Consider the following 20,945-nt stretch of genomic DNA (forward strand, 5'->3'; position numbering starts at 1 on the left):
GTTTGAACAGCTAAAGGTCAGCAAGAGCAGGGAGAGTGCCTGTCCCAGAGACCTGGAAGTACTTCTGCTTTTCTGCCCCACCTCCTCCTCCTATTGCTTGGAATTAGTGGAGCCATCAGCCTGTTTCCAACCTGGGACCATCTGCTATGGACCAGAAGGATAGACTAACTGTGGCTTTGGTGAGGAGGAGGTGACGGTGTTAGCACATGTTCTGTGGGACCCATGCTGTCACATTATTCTCCTTTGTTTTGGGAAGCAGACACGTCAGAAACACATTGTCTGTTGGCAGCAGTCAGTACCTGGCTCACTGTGGGCCTTGGCTTGGAGCTCGCTGCTCTGGCTGGAGAGCTGGAGGCCAAGCTGGGAACCGAGGCTGCTCCAAACCCAACAGCAGCCTGGCCCCAGTCCTGGACCAGCACAGCCGTCAGCACAGGGAGGGGGAAATAGGCTGGCCCACTGAAGATGATCCCTGCCCCTTACCAACATACTCTCTTACAAAATAGCCTAGGAAAATCCCATGTGACAGTCCAGTGAAGTGAACTACTCAAAAGGAAGGAGTAGGTCACAATGAATGCAAACAGCTGAGTAGAACTACAGAACATGTAAGAGCACTTCAGACTGACTTACCATCTTTTTTTACCCAGGACATGGCTGTTTTCTCAGATGTTACTAACTGACAAAATTTATCACCTATGATATCTAGAATGTATTTAGAAGTTTCTAAGTCCAGTTCATCATCTTCATAGTTTTCATGTGTCCATAAACTCAGCGCTTCATCATCATATTGATCAGGAGAGGAGAAACCATCTATCCTAACCACTCCATTCTTACTGAAAGATAACCTAAAAATGAAAACAAGTAGTTGAACTGCATGTATCATTACATTCTGCGACTTACAGTTTACTTCCTAATTTACCTTACTGCTTATGTCTTACAACAACTAAGTTTAACTTTTTAGCATCCTGACATATTTTTTAATTTAAAAATAAATCCTATTGCCAAAAACCAGTTTTAAAATTAAAGAGTAAGACAGCATGAAAACTAGAACTAACTTCCTAGGCACATCTTGCATTCAGTTTACTTATAATTCTCTAACATTTACTACTGCTTTAAAATTCCAGACAGAAAAATTATCTTATTTCTCTCTCTTCTTATTTTTTTTTTGACAGATTTTGGTTCTGCCTATTCCCCACCTTTAATTTTTGGAGTGTCTGTGACAGCAATCACTCTGCCTGATTAATATTTAATAGCTCTTTTGTCCTACTGCTCTCATGCTCAAAAAACAGAAGTCTTCCTAAGCAGAACAAATCACTAATAGTGTTTTTTACATCCACTAGTTCCTGATCTTTAAAATAACTGAAGGCTTTCCTTTATCCTACCTGGTACCATTCCACTAACCCTGGCTATATTTAGCCTATTTTTAAGTACTGACAATATTCCATCTTTCATAATACAGGATACTTCATTATTCACATGCAATTATGATAATAGTCCAGGACTTTTACAGCCATGACAGTAAAATAGTCCTGAATTCAGAACTAAGTACAAAAAATGATACTTAGATACTTAATGAACAAGAAGAAATGAGAATTTTTCTGGTACAACTTCCAACTGCTGTGCAATTTTTGTTTACAATTCAAGTCCTGTTGTCTAAATACAATAGAAATAATTGAACTGCTATAAAATTTACCACAATAGATTCAAAACATTCAAAATTTTAAATTCCGTAACTGTGTTTTAAGACATTGGCAAAACTTTCATTACTCATATTCTCTCCTTTAAACAGGGTTGAAAACCCCAGAACTCCAATACTGCTACATTAGGAAGCAAATATTCTTACACAGAAGGTATTCAGAGTCCAACCTTGAAATTAATCCTGGACTACCACACCAAGTCTTGTAACTAAAACTTCACTATAAAATATTAACCCCAATCTTGGGAACAACTGCCTGTCCAAAATGAGATGGATATATAGTGATAACATGGCCCACGTGCAAATTAAAGCTGTTTTGTTCTGTCTTGATAGCTGTGCTGCGTGCACCATGTACATGATGCTGCACCCTGGGAAATTTTCTTCCTGACTTGCAAGTTTCCCTTGATTAGCCATTAATGTTGAAAAAAGGAGGTCACACTCTCTGTCCTCAGAGAACTCCCAGAAAACACTGAGCAGCACTCCCACCATATACTGGCATCAGAACAATTACAGGTAAGTGCAACTCAGTGGTTGTACACAACTTGTCCAGAATAACTGAAGCATGCCTTTTGAAAATCCCACTTCAAATGTCAGACACCTCTGTAATGATGATGTGCTGTATTTTCTGCTTGCCTAAGGTACACTGGGCAGATGTTCTGATGTCTTTGCTATAAAGCTGCAATGAAGTCAATCCACAAAAGAAGAAATACAGATGTAAATATTATTAAATTAGACAATGTCTTTTATCAGACAGACTGACTGAGCCAGAAAAATCAGACAAACTTTAAAGCATGCAAGTCTTTTGCCAGTATTATTTTTAACAGTTAAAACACATTATCAGGAAAATAGCAGTACTTACCGCCGAAAGTAGTAAAATCTACAAAATACTGGTGAGTGAGATGGTTCTTCTCCTTTCTTACTTCTTATTAACCTACATTCTCTGCACTTTTGCAAATTTGGTCCTATTTCAGAGCAAGAATCATCCTGCAAAAAGGACTCTCCTGTTTGCTTCAGCTTCTTTACTTTGCGCCAGTCTTTTAACACTGAGCGAGGTATACCAGCTGCAAAAGGAAGCAGAGTTTCACATGAGACGCTGGCAGCCCTGATTTGCAGAACCCAGTCAGATCAGTCAGTATTCAACATTTCTGAAAGTGCATTTGTTACCTGCATAACATATTCCATTATTACTTCTATTTGTCTTTTTGTCAGTGCCAAAGTTTAAAAGCATAGCTACCAATTAGACTCAGACAGACAGGAGCACATTTAACTACCTGCTGAGGTACCAGAAATACCTAAGACACTCTATTTGTGTACTGTTCACCACATACTCCACTAAAACCATATTCAAAATTTCCTTCTTACAAAATAAATGAAGAAACACAACACCCCAAGACAAGAAAGGTTTGAATTCTGTTTCAAGTGAAGATGTATGCAAAAAAAAGGCAACAATTTAATGAATGGAAGCTTAAAAAAAATCCTGCCTCTTTAAAATTTATTTTTGCTGAGGGTTACAGGTATGATTACAGATGAACACTCTATTAACATGTACCTCATCTGAACTTAACATAAAGTATCCAGCATAAGGAAGAACAGAACCCATTTACTGTCAAGTTTGTTAGCTTTGCAAGGCTAAGCAGTACAATTCCATTTTCAATATGGAAGTCAGCAGATCTGAAATCGAGTTAAACACAAGCAGCAGATCTATTGAGTAATATGTGCAGTTTTCACATACACATTTTGAAACTGAACCCTGTTGGTTTTTAACCAGGTTTTCATTTTAGTGACTTAAAAGTGGTACAGTTTTATCTGCACATAGACAAAGTACCTGTCATTTCAGTTACCACTGCTCTTGAAAGTTCATGCCCTGTAAACAGGGATCTGATGTAGAATGACAGAGAGGTCAGGGTGTTAACTTTGGACTTGGTACCTGGGTCCAGATCTGTATTTTACCAGAGATGACTTGTGCAAACTTTGCAAAATGAGAGTCTGCCTATGCCTCGGTTCATGGCCTACAAAATGCACTCCAAACTCATCCAAGGAGTGTCACTGTAACTGGATTAAAACTTGAGAACAGAAAAGGCCAAAGTGCAGATTTGCTAGTCCAAATCCAAGTTTTCTGCCTTGGAACCAGAGACTCTGGGTGTCATCTGGAATCTGCCAGACTTCAAGCTCTGTGGGCAGGAACTTGGAAGATCCCCAGGGCTTGCAGGACTGTAAAATGCCTTACTTTGCAGGAGGGAGCCTTGCAGCCTGGAGCTCGGAGCACTCTGGCTAACACACAGGCTCCCAGAGCTTTCTGAAACAGCATCAGGACAAAGCAGCTCTCAACCCTGGCAGTATCCAGATACCACCCACATTGTGAAACCGCCATCAAGCTCCAGATCCTGAAGCACAGTTATCTTCAACCACCTATAGGGAGCCCAGGCAGCCATCCAGTGAGGACCCATTCTTTCCTGAAAGCTCCCCAAGGATGACTATGTTTTGTATAAATCTTTATGGAAAGTCTTTTCAGCAAGAAAATCTCTGACCAGCTCTCAGAAATTACAGCAAAGCTCCCCCAAGATAAACTGACAGGATTATCTACATTCAACTATTCAATTGGTCAAGTATGAGAGACAGAAAGATCCCCTGTCTGTTAAGATTTCAAAAGGAGGGTAAGCATATGCATACTGCTGCCATGGCCCAAACAGTTAATGTGCAGGACACAGGCTGCGTGACTCGCAACGTTACGACCCATTTCCAAACCTAAATTCCATGAAACAGTTCCATACATTTTATCATATATCACTTCTATAGTCAGGTACTGCTAGCCAAAACAAGAAGTTATTGCTTCCCTGAACTTAGTTAAGCAATTCTTCTACAATAAATCCACCAAAAAAAATCTTTTGCAAACAATGCAAAGGGCAAAGACCTAACATGTTACATGTATGTATTTAGTTCACTTTTAGAACTGAAACTGAGAAAGACCTTATGGCCATGTTCTCCTTGATCTTCCCTTCAGCTGGGAGGAGGAAAAGTAATAGTACTATCACTGGACCCAAGCCAGAATATCTCAGACAGACTGCAACACTTCCAGCACACAGTACAACTTAGGGATCAAGTACTCTTAAATACCAGAAAAGTTACTATACACAAGGCACTAAAAAGCCAGAGAATGCAATTACAGGTAGCAGAACTCCTTTTCTTACTACTTGTACTTCAAAATTCTTGCGAAAAGTAATTTAATGGTAGACATTCTCAAGAGAACAAAGGCAAGAGAATAGTCCTTGGAGAAGAATAATTTGGGATAAAAAAATAATCCAAGTTCTTAAAATAAAATCTCTCATGCTGGCAAACCAGTTTCTCTTCTCAGACAAATCTAGTTACAATCTGCTATACGCTACAGTTTTACATTTAAATTGAATGTATTTCCCTAAATTTATTTATTCCTTAAACGAGAGGGATGTTAACACAATGTAATACACATACTAGTTAAAAGTGTGAAATGGCTCTCCCTCAAATCTTTCATTAAATTAACCAAATCATAACAGAGTGGCATCAGGCTCTCAAGGAACTGCCTCTGGCTTCCTGATCAAAGGATGTACTGAAGTTCAACAACAGAGAATCCTTCCCTCCAGTAGTGCTCCAAAAATAAACGCATTAGATCTTAAAAAAACCTCAACAAACCACCACATATATATAACTCAATGGTAGTGGCACAACTATATGCACCAGTCTGCTCAATTCTGATGGACAGCATAAACCAGTTTACTGCTTAACTGTAGGCCAAGAACCAGTTTGTTAACACATATATACAAAACGCTGAATTTCTTAAACCAGGATATTTTCCAACGGCCTCGAGACAGACAAATCTGGACTTATTCATTCACACAACCATGTTTTTTAACTCTTTTCCCAGCTATAATGTATGAGAAACACTGTTACACTTCATATTAGCATGTCTCTTCCAAATCAGATTAATATACTCACTGCTGTTACTGCCGCTCTGTAACTTCAGCTTGCTTTTTTCTTTGGCGCTCCTGCTAAGAACACCATTCGGTTTTACTTCTTCCTCTGTATCACCTTTTTTTTTCTGCAAATCATTTTGTTTCTTTTTGTAAGTTGGCTTGGGCTGCCGTTTAGTCCTTTGCTCTGACTTGCTCTCACTTTCATCAGAGTCTCCGCTTTCAGAGCCAGACTCATAAGCTCGTTTTGCTTTTCTCCTAGGGTGTTTATCTTCCTTAGCAAACTTATCTGCCAAGATTTTGCTATCTATGTTATTTTGCAAATCGCTTGATGTAGAAGCTATTAAATTGACAGTACATGGCTTAATAATTTCTGAAACACTGTTCCCTGAATTCTCTTTTTTATTAGTGTTTTTATCTTCCTCAGAATGCCTTGTTAGCCAAGCCTTTTTCAGTTTAGTGTGGTAGTTTGGCTGACTCGTCTGGGAAGTCTGCCCACTGCCTACAGAGTTCGCTTTGTTTATTGTATTACAGACGATAGCACTGTCTAGGGAGAGAGAGGTTGAAAATGTCTGATTTTTCACAGAGTTGGACTCAGTCTCACTGGTGTTACTACTTTTAAACTGAGCTGCAGCCAATGCTGCCTTGTGCTTTTTCAAATGAACAAAGTCGGTGGAGGTTGAGAATCCTGAGCTGGGTTGAGCAGCGCTGCCTGTCTTGCCAGCAGCGGGTGTAACCAGAGGTGGAGTGCTGACCTTGCATTCCTGGGTCTGTGCCACTGCCTGACTTGCTGTTCTCGAGGCAGTACACTCTAGCGGTGCACAGGCCAAAACCGTGTTCGATAAGGAGTAAGTAACTTCTGAACTACCCCAGCTTGACACACTGGTAGTTGTTGCTGCTGATGTGGTGACATCCATTTTGGTACTGCAGATCATAGTTGTGGTAGGGGTGACAGCATGAGGAATGCTGCCTTGCGAGACAGCTGGAAATTTCTTTTCATACTGTGTGCGAGCACTGTCTGAGTTCATATTTGGCAGAATGATTCTTCCAGTCTCCCTGGCTTCCGCTGTTTTCAGGCAATCTGCTTGATTTGTCACAGCTGAAGATCTCTCACTAACTCGATCTTTGGAAGCAGACTGCATTACTGGGACACTCTCGTATTTCGTGCTAGAAGGAGGACGCACAATAACAGATGCTGTAGCGGACTGTGACTTTCCACTCATTCTTTCAACATGCCAATCCACTTTTTCATTCTTTGGGGCATTATTTGACTTCCATATTTCTGACAAATTCTGTTCAGAAGCACCCTTGTAAACAGTCTGAGCTTCCTTAGGCTCAGGTACTAAAGTTGGTGGTTTCTGCAACTCCTGTATTTTGCTACCACCAGCATTAACAGGTTGAACAGGGGTTAGGGTTGGAGGTGAAAGACTGCTATAGTTGCTTTCCTTCTTCTCCAGGTTCTGATGCACAGGTGGGTGAAACACAGGGGCTCTATGCAAGGCAGGCATACTCCGGAGTGTATTTGAAGAAGAGACTGACAACTGAGTAGGGCTCCTGTTGTCACTTCTAAAAGAATTTATAGAGTGAGACTGCACTGACTGTGAAAGCTGCTCGGGTATCTTGCCTGACGAGCCTTCACTTTCTGGTTGGTGCTTAATGAGAGGTGGGGGTTTTGAAAGAGAAGAAATGTAAGACGGGAGGGTCTGGGGACTAGCTGCTGTTGAAGGACAATTACTTTGCTTATCAACATATGCACTTGAAGCTTCCTTTGATGGGTAGGATCTTGGCGGTTCATTTACAACACTGTTAGACAAGGTGGTGAAATAGTTACTCTGTGGCAAACTCTGTGGAACCGAATGCTTCATTTTATACAGTTCTGACACAGAACGTTCAGCATCTTTGTCATATTTTACTGAATGGCTTTTGGGACTTGAAGATAAGGATGTTACCCTGGAGTACTCTCTCTCTCCCTCAAGTACTTTTATTTTAGCTGTAAAAGGAGCAACTTCAATACTTTCTTGTAGTATCCTTCTGTGTTCTTCCTTGTATTTGCTCAGTCGCTCCCCAGTCTCTTGTGGTGGCCTTGGCAGCTGGTTCAACATTGGATCTGCAAAATGCCTGTGCACATGGCTCTCCTTTGCTGTCTGTGTTCTGCTTTGCTCTAACTCAGTTTTTACTGGTGCAGTTGTAACAGAACGTAGCGGTTCAATAAAAGCTTTCCTCTCCAGTTCTCTGTTTTAAAAAGGTTAAACAGACACAGGTTATTCTGAATGCAGTGCAACGTGCTAAATGAAGACCTTTTCTTCCCGTGCTCTGAACAAAGTTATCTATTAACACAAAATAAACTTTTCCTTATACTAGGTACAGTTTTCAAGTCTTCAGATGACTCACGAACTCAAGTACCATTCCAAGTCAACAGGGCAATCTATTTTGCAGCACACTGAGAAGCTATCAGAGTCACCCACAAATAAACTAAGGGGCAGCCAGAAGACAACATCAGCTACTGAAATGTACCCTCTCACACAGAACTGAAGAGCAAACTTACTCTTTGTGATGCTCTACGATACTCTTGGACAATGGTGGGCTGGAATGCGCCGCCAGTTTGAGAGGCCGAAGAGGATCTGCACTGGAAGGTCGCACAGGAATGTGACTCAGTAAACCGAGGCTGTCAGCTGAGGTCACTGGGGTGGGCTGGTGTAACCACGGGCTGGGAGAACTCTGTTAACACCAACCAAACAAAAAAACTAGAATCAGATTTCGAAATAATCATTGGACCACAAGAGTTCCTGTATTAAGTCCTACCAATGATCACAGGGAAGTAATGTATTTCAGCGTCAAATCATACACAATAAATAAAATTTAACATTTTAAGTCATTTTTTGATCGACTGGAACATCTGACTATACTTCTGCTGGACTTGTGACACAGAAAATAGTTAACACATTTCAGAAGTATTCTTAGAACTGTTCCAGTATTCAGCACAAATAGTTAATTCTTGAATGGCATCTCCAGCCCATCAAAATTAGAAAACCAGTGGTAGTCAGATGGCACTTCACTTCAGTTACTAGCAAACAGACCATTAGCTCTTCAGTGAATTGCAAGAAGTACTTCTTTCAAAAGACAAACATGGTTTAGCAGTATTTCTGAAAAACAATGTCATCTTCAGCTTTATAACAAATTTCAGTGATACGGGACAGAACTCTCTCTTCCCTGGATGATTCCTCTCCTCCCCCCAAACAAATTATTTAAGTATAATAATCCTAATTAATCTGCTTTATTTTGCCAGGCATTTTTATTTGGCATAATTTCAGTAGCAGCACACTATTTAAACCACTAATGTACATGCCTACCATACTTTGCAGCGCTGCAAACACACAGTACACTATTTTCTGCTGTGTACCTCAGTACTCAAAAGGTGGGCAATACTGACCTCCTTTACACACACTAGGATAGTTTTAATTTATGGAACTGTTTTGTAATTGATAACTTGGGTAGGTTTCTATTTCTCTATCTGCTCAGAAACCTGTAACAAGTCTACAGAAAATAGCAGCTTTCTGTACCTCCCCTCTTTCCCTCTCCCCTCGAGACCTGCTCACAAGAAACATGCACAGAACAGTGGAGAGGCAGGGTACCTACCCTGTTGGAGTGGTGCACAAGTGCTAGGGACAAGCCAAGAAGGGGCTGGGACAAGAGTGAGTGGAGCTCTCATGCACCACAAAGTGCTGTTCCACCCCTAACTCCTGGCACTGCCCAGAACTTCTTCCCCTCCTCTGCTCCCCACAAGTCCATCCCTCTCCTCCCCAGTCTTGATGACTCTCAGTTGAGAGGTCCAGCAGCAGAAAGGGAGCCAAGAGCTCTCACAACACACACACCACAGAATAGATATGCAGGTGCTACAACTTTGAAATTCTGATTTCTGTACTTCTGAATATTCAAAGCAACCACCTGGGTTTGCACTGGCAGTTTTAGTGCACACGTTTCCTAGGCCAGGAGTTCCCACGCTGTGGCGAGTTCCCACGAATAGCCTGTAAGCTGTATCAAAGTATTATGCAAAAAAGGCCCGTCACCTTCTCCCTAGAGGAGTTGGGGAACAACTGCTTGAGCTCCAAGAATTGCCCCCAAACAGCTTGTGACCCCACTCGCAACCATCTATGGCTCCACTCAAAGACTGGAGCTACCACAGCCACCTGTGGATGGGAGGAAAAGGTGGGCTTGGGGGTATGCTTCCTTCAGCACACAGACATGGCTCAGCCCTCATAGCTGCTACTGCTGTTGCAGCTGAAGCACATATTCCTTTCTGCAGTTGTGGCATCCATGCAAACCAACTCTGGAAACGCCCATTATGGGATTCTAAGACATATTTAAAAAAGGCCTTCAGTGCGAGAGCCAGAAGACAAGCCACCACAAGACAACTGCCACATATCAACATAATTAAAAAGCTACGTGCTTCGGTATGCATGGCTGCATACTTCAGGCAGCCAAAGTGAAAACAGTCTATCCTAACTTCTTTAAAATGGACTTCAGCATGGGGTAGAGCAGGCAGCAACATGAAAAGATAAATCCACCTATAGTTTTCTCTTAGGCTTTTCTTCCCTGCTGCATGTGACTTTATCACATTTTAGATCAAACTGACTTCATATTACAAGGCCAACTCAAACTGACTGTTTGGGAAAGACTTAGCCACAATGGTTTGGCTTTTCTGAAGAATGAGGCTGGGGAAGAACAGCTTTCCCCATGATGAAAAAGAAAAAAATCTTTATAACCATTCAGGACCTTCAAGCTTTGACACAAAGGCTCACAATCTGGCAGAAGGACAACTGTCGGTGACATGCCTTTTGTGGTCCTCTGAGAATCTACCCAAATTAGGCCAAGTTGTAAGCCTCTGAAGATCAGTAGGCACATGCTCAGTGGAGGTTCGCTTGAAGCTGACAGTAAAGCCCTCCAAAGTTTCTGTCTGCACTACAGATGCTTCATCTTACACTGTTTCTCTAAGGTGCCTGCAATGCTGATGCCATATCCCAAGCCTCCAGGAGCCAGGAAAGTTTTTGTGTAAAGGCCATGTCTGCCTGCTGAACACCACTCTGCTGCCACATGGGCACTAGGCTGAAAAACAAACCACTTCTTCTGAGACTTGAGTGGTTACACCCAGCCTTCAGACAGAGGAATCACCCTGACTTGAGTACAGAAGAGTATAAAGCAGATGGGAAGGTAGGGATGTGTGTCAACAAGAACAGAAGAGGAGAAAAACATATGCTAAAGGAAGGTACACAGGTAAATGTAAAGACAAGAGAAATGAGTATAACAGCACAAGAAAGATTTATGAATGCCAGTATTTCTCTTCAGAACTTCCCACTGTATTTAGTACTTTTTCCATCTCAGCCTTTCTCCATTATTTAGTGAGCATACACAAAACTTCACTATGAAGATGACTGTTCTGCTCCTCCTAGTATTTAACTTACACAATGACTTTCATAGTTTGACATAGCAAATATTTAGCCTGTGGACTTGAGGTCCCAAACCAGCTGGCTGACCTCACCTGGTCATAAACTAAAACCAAATATTTTGTCTTTCTTTAAAACACTTAGGACATTAATCTCTGGAAGAACTCCCTACTCACGTCTCATAGTGGATTTCCATTCCTAGTGCTTTACCTACTTAAAAAAACCACCACCGCCATGCACTCAGTGTGACACAAACTACTGAACCTGTACCTAGAAAACCACTGTAGGGAGACATCAGCCCAGCAAATTATGTCATTAAGAAATGAGCTCAACTTACCCTTCTCAAGGAAGCCTCTGCATTAACAGGAGTTTCTGGGTGGACCCATTTGGAGGAGGGCAGACCAAGTCCTGAGTAAGCATGTGTTCCATTTGGATACTGCCAAATAATTGGATAAAGCCCTAGCTGATTATAGGAAGCAGAAGGATGAGCTTGTCCAAGAAGATGTGGAGACTGGTGTTGTAACATCTGTTGCTGCTGCTGGTGTGCTAATGCCAAATGGCTTAAGCTGCTAGCATGAGCAGTCTCTAGTCGTGGATGGCCACCCAGCAAGGAGGCAGCAGGCACTCCAGGTAACACTGCAGGAAGTAGATGAGGGTGATGAACAGAATGGTGAGATGCAGTACTAAGGGGGTGAGTGTTAATAGCGGACAAGGGAGCCTGAGCTGAAGACCCAGCTAGCAGATGGGATGAACCAGTTAATGCAGGATGATGAGCATTTGGATTTAAACAGGTTCGGTGGGATGAGGAATGCAGAGGATAATTATGCTGATGCAAATAAGGTGAAATGTGATTAGTTCCTGTTTCTTGTCCAATCAGAGTGGGGTCCCTGTACACTGTGAAATGTTCATTCTTGTCAATGATAAGAGGACTTTTAGTAGCTTCTAGAGCACTAACTCTAGCTGGAACTGGATGAAAACTAGACCTAGGCAAATCATGATCAGTTTTATTGGCTGACCTTGTTAATCCAGTAGCGTGGCTGTTTTGGGAACTAACCTTAGACTTCACAGTATCAGAAGACTGGGTGAATTTAGGCTTAACATCAGGTGACTTTGTTTTAGGATGATCAACTGAAGCACTAGGTTTTGACTTCACAGAATCAGGGACTGGATTTTGTTTATGCAGTTTACTCTCTTCTGCTAGAGAAGCTACATTTAATGAAGACATAAAAGAGCCATATTGCGCTTTTTCTTTTTCAGGATTTAAGTGTTCGTTTACTGATAACGTTTTTACAACCCCAGGTTGTATCAAATCCGTTTTAACAACAGTGTTAGCCCAACTTTGATCAGCTTCCTGTTTTCTTGCTTCAAGGAAATTTGCATTTGCAAACTGTTGTTTTAAATCGCTACTGTGAGATTCTATTTTCTGAACCGTTTGCACACCAAAGTTACTTGCAGCATCATCCTGGTTCTCCTTTTCAGAGCTGTTTTTATTAGTAGCATCAACAACACATTTTGGAGTAGGAGGCCTGGGTAAGAGCTGCTCATTCTTAAATTCCGCTGTGTGATGTTTTTCAGCATTGCACTCTTGAACATGTGGATCCTTGGCATTCTGCTCATAAGGTGTTGGCTGCTCTATGGCATGGAGTGAAGATTTTTCTTGCTGATCTAAAACGGATGACTTCAGTCTTTCAGTCTCGTCATGGTTTTTATCCTCCTGTATTTCATCCCATGGAGACTGCCTATCAGTTAGTGTCTGTTCTACCTCCTCAATAGGTTGGGATTTTCCTTCTTCTCCATTTATCTTTGAAGTGTTCTTGCTTTTTAACTCATTTTCTGAATTTTGCTCTGAGGACGAATCTGTTAATCTTTTATTTGAAATTTCTGAGTCACTGCTCTCAGAGTAATCCGAGATATTGTCTGTCCTCAGTCTCTTCATATTTAGTTTTTTTTCATCCTCTTCAGGTTTTCTTCTTTTACTAAGGAAGTGTTTATTTTTCGTTTTGAGGTTTTCTGTAAAAGATAAAAACATGTCTATCACAGTTTCAGTTTAATATGGTTTTAAGAAGCTCTACCCCCCTTTCCAATAACTGCTTTTACCTCCTCGACCTATATAATCATATCTATCTTCTTTCATCTTCTCTTCATCAGGCATGCTGCTATCAGAGCCTTTCCTCTTATTTGGCCGAGTATTCCTCTGTTGCTGGTGTTGGTGAGAATTCTGTTTTGGTGCTGAAGTTTGGGAATTCATTGCTGGTCTGGGACTATTTGCTTGTGCACGTGTATAATGACCCTAAAAATAATTCTGTGATTAATGAACTTAATGCAATTTTAATCAGCAACTTTTAACATGTATTTTTAGTATTTGCAATACACAAAAATACTTAGGTAAAAAGATAAATGTATCTACGTGGACTGTGTTGCTGTTCTGGTTGGAACGAGACCGTCGGCGTGAAGTGATGCCAATATTTTCACCTTTCAACAAAGAGTGAACAACATCATCTAGAAAGGTCATCTGAACCATAGAAGGATCAACATTCTGAGGTTCTAACACCTGGTTTAATAAAAAATAAAATAAGAAGTAATCAGCAGATGTTTAGACACTGCCCAATCTGTATTTTCTGCATTAGTGTTCATCAGTTTGTTTTGTATGCTAAAGACTAATCAGAGAAAAGCCCACTTAATCCTGACAAGCAGAACTGACATACGACTCTCCACAAGGGCTGGGAATAGAGTAAAAACAAAGGTAACATAACTTCAAAAATTCATTCTTCCCTGCCCCCCCCCCCCCATAAAGCACCCCACCACCACTTCTTCCCCCCTTCACTGACCTGCAGATTTGAAATTAAGACACTGAGCTTGAATAATCCATAAGCAGCAATTATAATATGCAAATATTTTATAAAGCTAATATAATACAAAATATAGTGTATATGTGTGTATATATATATACATATATAAATACTGCAGAAGCACATGAAAATAATGCTTCCAACAGAAGCAAAAATGCTGAAAGGAACCAAAACAAACAGAAAGAACTCTAGGTCTGGCAGAATGTTAACTAGTGAGGGATATTTCAGAAAAACATAAATGCCCATGGGAACTTGGATCAATGTGTCACTAAGTAAAAAAAATAGTGTTTGGGGAAAATGAATAAGAGCAAATTATGGGAAAGAATGTGCAAGCATTAGACTAGTCTTAAATTTTTATTGTCACACGTGATTTTGGCAGTTACTTTAAGGCAAATGGGTCATTTGCTATATTAATACTGAGTCATTTACTCTGGTCCTCTGAAACAATTCATTTCTGCCACTAAAAATACCAGTATTAGGGTTACAATAAATGCTTAATTTAATAAATTGCAGACAGTGGGTATTACAGTTGCTTGAAAGAAGTAATCGCTATTGCAGTGCCAAAAGACTTCAGCATTGAAAAAATAAATTCTTAACAGAGCTGACAGGCAAGACCAGTTCTTAAATCTAGACTGCTTCACTTCAAAGACTTCACTAGCCTAATAGCAACAACAGAGAAAAGCAACACTGTAGGATTGGTATCAATCACATCACTGCACAAATATGATACCTGAGGATGGTTTTAACTGCTAGCCCAATGCAACATCATGCTGTAGTTGCAGCTCAGTCATAGACTTATCCTGCTGCAACTGAACTACTCAGTGGATTTCAGAGTACCACAAAACCATATTGAGAACTCACAACATGTAGTTTACTTGAAGCTTGTTTTCCAAGTTATCACATACCAAACTCACCTGGTCATTCATAACAACCATAGTGCGGGTGAAGAGATCATGATGAGTAATGATACCAGTAAACCACTGGGTGGCAGAATCCTGTCTGTACACTCTCACCCTATAACCATTTAAGGAGTACGGACCTTTAGAAGGGGAAGAAATAAAAAACCCATTGAGGAATTCAGATTAAAAAAAAAAGAAGAAAAAGTACAAATGGATTTCCCCGAGTTTCGGTTCATAGCAAACACAGCATGCATGGCACGGGCAGCAAACTACAGGTAACTCTGGCAACAAGACCTCCGGTGGATTTCACTTTTATTCAGGAAGACATTTTGAAATGCAAATGGTACATTTATGTATGCTTTAAGGACAATGCTGCTAACATTTTCAACATACAGTTCTCTTATCTAGCTAAGTCTTTCCACAATCGTGATGATAAATGATAGGAAGTGTCCTACCCACTAAACAGCAACCATAGAAAAGTAATCTGAAAGGCTAGACTGTGGCAGTAGCAGGTTATACAGAGGCTATTTAACAGGCTAGTCACATGCCCAGATGCTTTGCTGGCAAGAAGATTTACATCTTGGTGGTTAGGCTCTGCATCTGCCAAGTCTCTCCCATAAGTGACCACAGAGTTTCTTTTCTCTCCATTACAGCAGTCAGAAAGGCAGTGGAGTGATCCTATCTGTGATATGGCCACACAGAACACTCAAAACCACACATACTATGAAGACTTCAGCTCCCCTTTTCAGATACATCAACTCCAAATAAATGCCATACACTGCCCCTTTGCAAAGATCAGTTTAATTCACCTCCAAAAGCCCATGAAAGTGGGGTCATAAGTATATACTATATAATAAAGAAGTTATTTGCTCATTGGTCTGAAGACCCAGAAATTGAGATCCAACAATTTTACTCATGTTCAGTGACTCGCTGTATCACCAGAGCCCCACATTTCATCACACTTAAGCATTTGTATAGCATTTGGTATGACCAAGCAGCAATGCCACCAAGATCAGTTCCAACTGTGTGGGTTTCACTACTTCCGCAATCTAACCCCAGGTCAGGCATGCAGGAACGGAAGCAAAACCAGTCAGTGACAACCTACAAAAAGCCTAACTTAAATGATTTAAGAGGCCTTAGTTGCTCAACTGGACAGACAAGGACAGAATTCCCCTGTCTTTCCAGCCCCTCTGCCCAGTACATTGAGCAAGCTCAATCATCTGCAGCAAACATGCCAAGGACCTCACAGGTGACAGCTTTCTTTAGTAAAATATTCATATTCACATGACTGGGTCCATTATACTGCCTGGATGATAAAGTGTGTGATCATAATGACTGTTATTAATGTCAGTATTTGAGAGATCAAGAGAAGTGTAAAAGCAATAATGATTTAGCTGTTTCCAACTGGTCTTAGGGTTTAATTCTGGAACTTTAGCATGGCCTTTTGAGCTACCTTTTGCATGTGATTATCTAGGTTTTGGAACAGCTGGGCACAGAAGCATCATGCAGTGGCACCCTTCTTTCACCCACATCATTCCTTACTGAACTGAAACCTTGAGACCTGTTGAACTGTGTAAGTTACTGGCATTAACTCATCCTGAGAGCACGTTCCCAACTGCACAGACAAGAGTCGGAAATGTGCCAGCACAGGCACTGCCGATCACCCGTAAGTACAGGCAAAAAAAGAGGGAGAATCTACAAGCTTATGTCTCACATTCCTAATCTTGGACCAGACGGGGTTCCCATGGGGACACATTTCCTGATGGCTTCTCTCCAACCCTTACTCCACTTGCCCCCCCACAAAACGCCTCCAGCTCAGCTCCCACACTTCTGGCTGCCTGACCCAACTGCGTTCTCCACGTCTCAAACTTTTCCTGGCTGTCCCAAAGCTCCACCTTATTCAGACAACCTCACTAAATTCTGCCTGTGTCTCTTCATGCCAATTTCCCATTCCTATTTTCCTATCCCAGCTCCTCCTCTCTTGCACCCTACTGTTAACTACACAATGATTTTCAGTCTCTTGCATAACCAGGACCAGCCTCTCGTCTCATTTTAGCGTTTATAATTCCAAGCCACTGGCTTCCAAGCCCTTTGCCATTCTTCTCAGCTTACAAGTTCCATCCTTCCTTCTTCATCAGCTTCCATCTTTTCTTACTCTTCTGCACTGACCCAGTGCCAACTTCTTTCCTCTTACTCCTTGTTCTAATCTGTCTGCCCCTCATCCCAGCTGTTATCCTATCTATTTTCATAAGAGACTTTATCTACCTTTAAAAGCAGTGGTGATTTTTTTTCCCTACATGCTGCTGGGATGTCAGAAAGAAGGGGAAAAATTAAACTGTGGTCATACAATACAGGACAGTTCAGGCCCAGCCCAGCCCAGCCACAAGCAGCCATTACAGGAAAAGCCTGGCTTTGTCCCCAGTCCATGGGTGAATCATGCTCAGCTACACATTGTTGAAAACAGCCTGTGCAGTACTATGAGGAAATATCTTCAGGGCTGAAGCGCACTCAGTGTTTCAAGAGGATTATTACACACGCAGCTTCAGAGATTGTAGTGATAATAAATCTAACAAGAAGAAAAAAAAGTCTAATATTTTAATTGTTAAAAATCAAAGACACTTTACTATGTTCCTTGAACTGGTTTTATTTGTCGCAAAAGCTTTCAACTCGGCCAAGTCTGGGAGGAGTTTGTTTTCTTAAAACACAGAATAAACTACTTCCCTGCCAAACCTACAATCTCTACTGCAAAGCATGCTGCTGTGACTGCCGCCCAAAGAAAAGGTCACAAGGGCCAAGTTTTTTCTTTAGTCTCATTCTTGTAAATTGGACTGGTTTTGACAAAAACTCCCCCTCCTCTAATTCTTTTCAAACATTCAGAACTCAGTGTTAATGCCTGTATCCAACCCTCCTCTTTCTTTTGATAAACTGCTTTTTAACTTTTTTGCACAAAGCAGAAAATACTAAGATATGAGATGAAGGCTGCAGCATCACAGACAAGGAAAAGGCTGGATCCTAAAAATGGTGTAGAGGATGAAGTAAGAGAATATAGTAACAACCTTAATAGATGCGTCTAGACACAGTACAACTGAAAATGTCCCTTTAATTGCATGGAACTGGAAAATTACAATAACGGAGAAGGTGAAGAAAACCAGAGAAGGGAAGGTAGAAGAAAAAGGTAACCACTAGATTACAGCAGCTAGCACTGCTAGAAGGCTGTCTGTAAGCCACTGACAGGTTTGTGCCAAATGCGAAGTCTCCATGCTGAAGGGCAGATTATGCCACAGGAGAACATGACAGCAGGCTCTGCTGGCTAACCAGCATCCTGTGGGGCTGAGGTGGTGGCACTGAAAAGGCCCCTGCAGTGAAAGATGCATCACTGCCCAAGGAAGCACATCTTTCCTCAGGTGACGTGCACGGAAGCACATCTCCCTCACACACAGGTGAACAAATGGATCTGAACTACAGCTTCTCCTTAGACAAGACAGCTAGTCTGCAAAGGATGTTTGGATTAGATTCATCTCACCATCTAAAATATTCTTAATTTGTGCACTTCTAAGCATTCAAACATCTGTTTGAGAAATGATACAGAACCATCTATACAAAGACAAAAATACAGTTCCTGGAACGACAGGATGTAAATGAGTTGGTGTGGATGATGGCTGGCAGTTTCACTTAGATGACTCTGGGGCTGTGCTCAAGTATTGATTCTGCTACCAACCAGTGTACAAACAGGCTTTTATAATTATCTTGTTATTGTTACCATAACAAAATACAATAAGAAAGCTGAATTTCAGTTTCATTTTCATATAGCCCTAATTTGATTTCACATCACCTCTCAGTCTAGTTGATGTAAATTTCATCAACAGGCTATTAACTCATGTTGTATCTGAGGATATTGAGATAAAATATAAAGTTATTAACACCAACATACCAACTTACACAATTCCACACATTGCTTTTTTCACCATCCTTTTTCTGTGGCCCTTAAGAATAATTGCACCTAGTCAAATTAAAAACTCCACAGCAGACAAGTATTTTTACTGTAACTTCGGTATTATACTTACCATATTCCTTTGGTCTTCTAATCTTAGTTTCATCAAAAAAAAACAAGACAACAAGCAAACCTCAGCACCATCCTTAGAACACCGCATTATTTGCTGTTCCCCTCCTATTCTTAATCTATGGATTGCCTGCTCAAGCATTTTTTGTCCTAAAACTTGCTTTACTGCTTGCCTGGGGATTTTAACCCCCCAGACCCACAGAGGATATTTTCTGCCTCCCTTTGCTAGGAATGCCTCTGTAGAGCTGCCTGTCAGTTCTGCAGGAAGTTAATGAATATACTGTGAATGCATACAGTATTTCTACTGTTAGCAAGGTTGAATCAAAACAATTTATTCTAATTCACATTAATTTTTCTTGTAACTTGTCTCTACAGTGTAAAAAATGACGTCTGCATTTGCTGCCACCCTCCAGCACCAGAATCAAGTTACAGAATCGTAACTTATTTGAAAGGCATTCTTCAATCAGAAGGTGAGGGTGTGGGGTGGGGATCTGAAAGTATTCTTCATCTGTGACAGAACAAGCACAGACAGGTATCTGAGAAGTTATCACACATGATAGTAATGCTAACAGAAATCAGAGCCGTTTTAAACATGCTAAAAGGCGTGTAGTTGCCATTCATACATTTTCACAGCAAACTTTATAAAATACCTACTTTTAGACTAATGATATTCAGCTTTTGCTGTAATCACTGAAACATCAAACAAGTTAGGAACAGTGAAGAAGTCACGCACAGCTTCTTACATGATCTTGCTTTCTTGTATTAACAAATACTTCAAAAAAGTAACTTCCAAGTAAGAAATATATTCTCCATTATAGCACAAATGCTATGGGACGAATCCCACAGAACTAATGGCCTTAAACTAACTAACACAGTATAAAAATAAGACAATATCCCACATAATTACCTTGCATAAAAATCTCCTGAACCTTTTGCTCCTTTACCCAGGCTTTTACCTCCTCATGTAACTGCGGGTTATCCCTGAGAACTGGGTTTAGACTGTCTACGTCGTCCTAAAGTAGAGATTAAAAAAAGAACCATATGTTATGTTTACTTGTAACATTTCTGTTTAATTTCCTAGATGTATTTTAGAGTACAATATTAAGTAGTTTGGTGCTAATTTTACTGATTGCCTACAAATCCCTGTGTTATTTTTAGAAAGAAACTTTGAAGTGTAATATAGTGCTAGAAGTTATTTCATGGGAACATGGTATGTCAGCTCCCGCATGTGGCCAGACTTGTAAGCTATTAATAGGATCACATTTTCATAAATACTGTCTTACTAGAAGCTAAAATTGCCCTCCAAAGACTTCAATGTTTACAGATATGCAGAAAGAATTGCTTAAATAATGGTTAAATTAATCTTTAAAACAAAACCAAAAACACAAACAAAATCCTGTTTTTCATGTCTGTAAAACTTGGTATGGACATATTGTGCTTAAACACAGATATAAAATCCACAAAGATAATGCGTAAGAGAGCTGTATTTTAAGAGAAACAAATATTCTGGAACACCACTACTACTACATTTTCAAAAATGTAGGCCTTTATCAATCAGGCAATTTCAAATAAGACACCTTTTTTCCAGTTCTCCTGGAAAAGATTCTTTTTGACTATTCAAGCAGGACATCATCTGAGAAATTAAGACATGTTTGGTGGCACTGTCCTTCTGAAAAGGAAAAACTAGGTACAAAATCTGGTTCATATCCTTGAAAGCAGGGCTTAAATCATCATCCGTCTCTAGACCCTTATAATACCTATTTCTCTATTTCAGAGCAAACTTGCTAGTTCTGCTTTTGAGGCTGTAAAACAGAAATAAAGCTGCACCACAGCCTGGCAACAACCTGTGCAGAAGATGGCCTTGGAAATCCATGAGCTGCAGGAACATTCATTTGTACCAAGAGAACTTCAGACAGCTCAAATAATCAGAGTGGTTCTCCACATACAAAATGTAAAATGTTTTACCAGTACTGCAGCTGAGATCAAGCAATTTCTTTCCTTGACCTCCAACAAGTTCCTTGATGTTTCACAATTATTATGGAGAGCTCCAGACACAGAA

At 40.6% G+C, this 20,945-nt stretch overlaps 1 protein-coding gene across 1 annotated transcript in view; it reads right to left on the minus strand.

Moving 5' to 3' along the window:
- JMJD1C (jumonji domain containing 1C) overlaps positions 1–20,945 on the minus strand; it is a 56,256-nt gene that overhangs the window by 19,303 nt on the left and 16,008 nt on the right. The window contains exons 2-10 of the mRNA XM_031053295.2: positions 19,794–19,899; positions 14,842–14,966; positions 13,486–13,629; positions 13,176–13,368; positions 11,416–13,088; positions 8,183–8,355; positions 5,663–7,869; positions 2,553–2,754; positions 628–842 (exon numbers count right to left, since the gene is read on the minus strand). Coding sequence (XP_030909155.2) covers positions 628–842; positions 2,553–2,754; positions 5,663–7,869; positions 8,183–8,355; positions 11,416–13,088; positions 13,176–13,368; positions 13,486–13,629; positions 14,842–14,966; positions 19,794–19,800 — 4,939 coding nt within the window. The 5' untranslated portion in view covers positions 19,801–19,899. The remainder of the gene's footprint in view (positions 1–627; positions 843–2,552; positions 2,755–5,662; positions 7,870–8,182; positions 8,356–11,415; positions 13,089–13,175; positions 13,369–13,485; positions 13,630–14,841; positions 14,967–19,793; positions 19,900–20,945) is intronic.

Source organism: Melopsittacus undulatus, chromosome 4 (assembly GCF_012275295.1).
Source record: "Melopsittacus undulatus isolate bMelUnd1 chromosome 4, bMelUnd1.mat.Z, whole genome shotgun sequence".
NCBI classification, from domain to species: domain Eukaryota; kingdom Metazoa; phylum Chordata; class Aves; order Psittaciformes; family Psittaculidae; genus Melopsittacus; species Melopsittacus undulatus.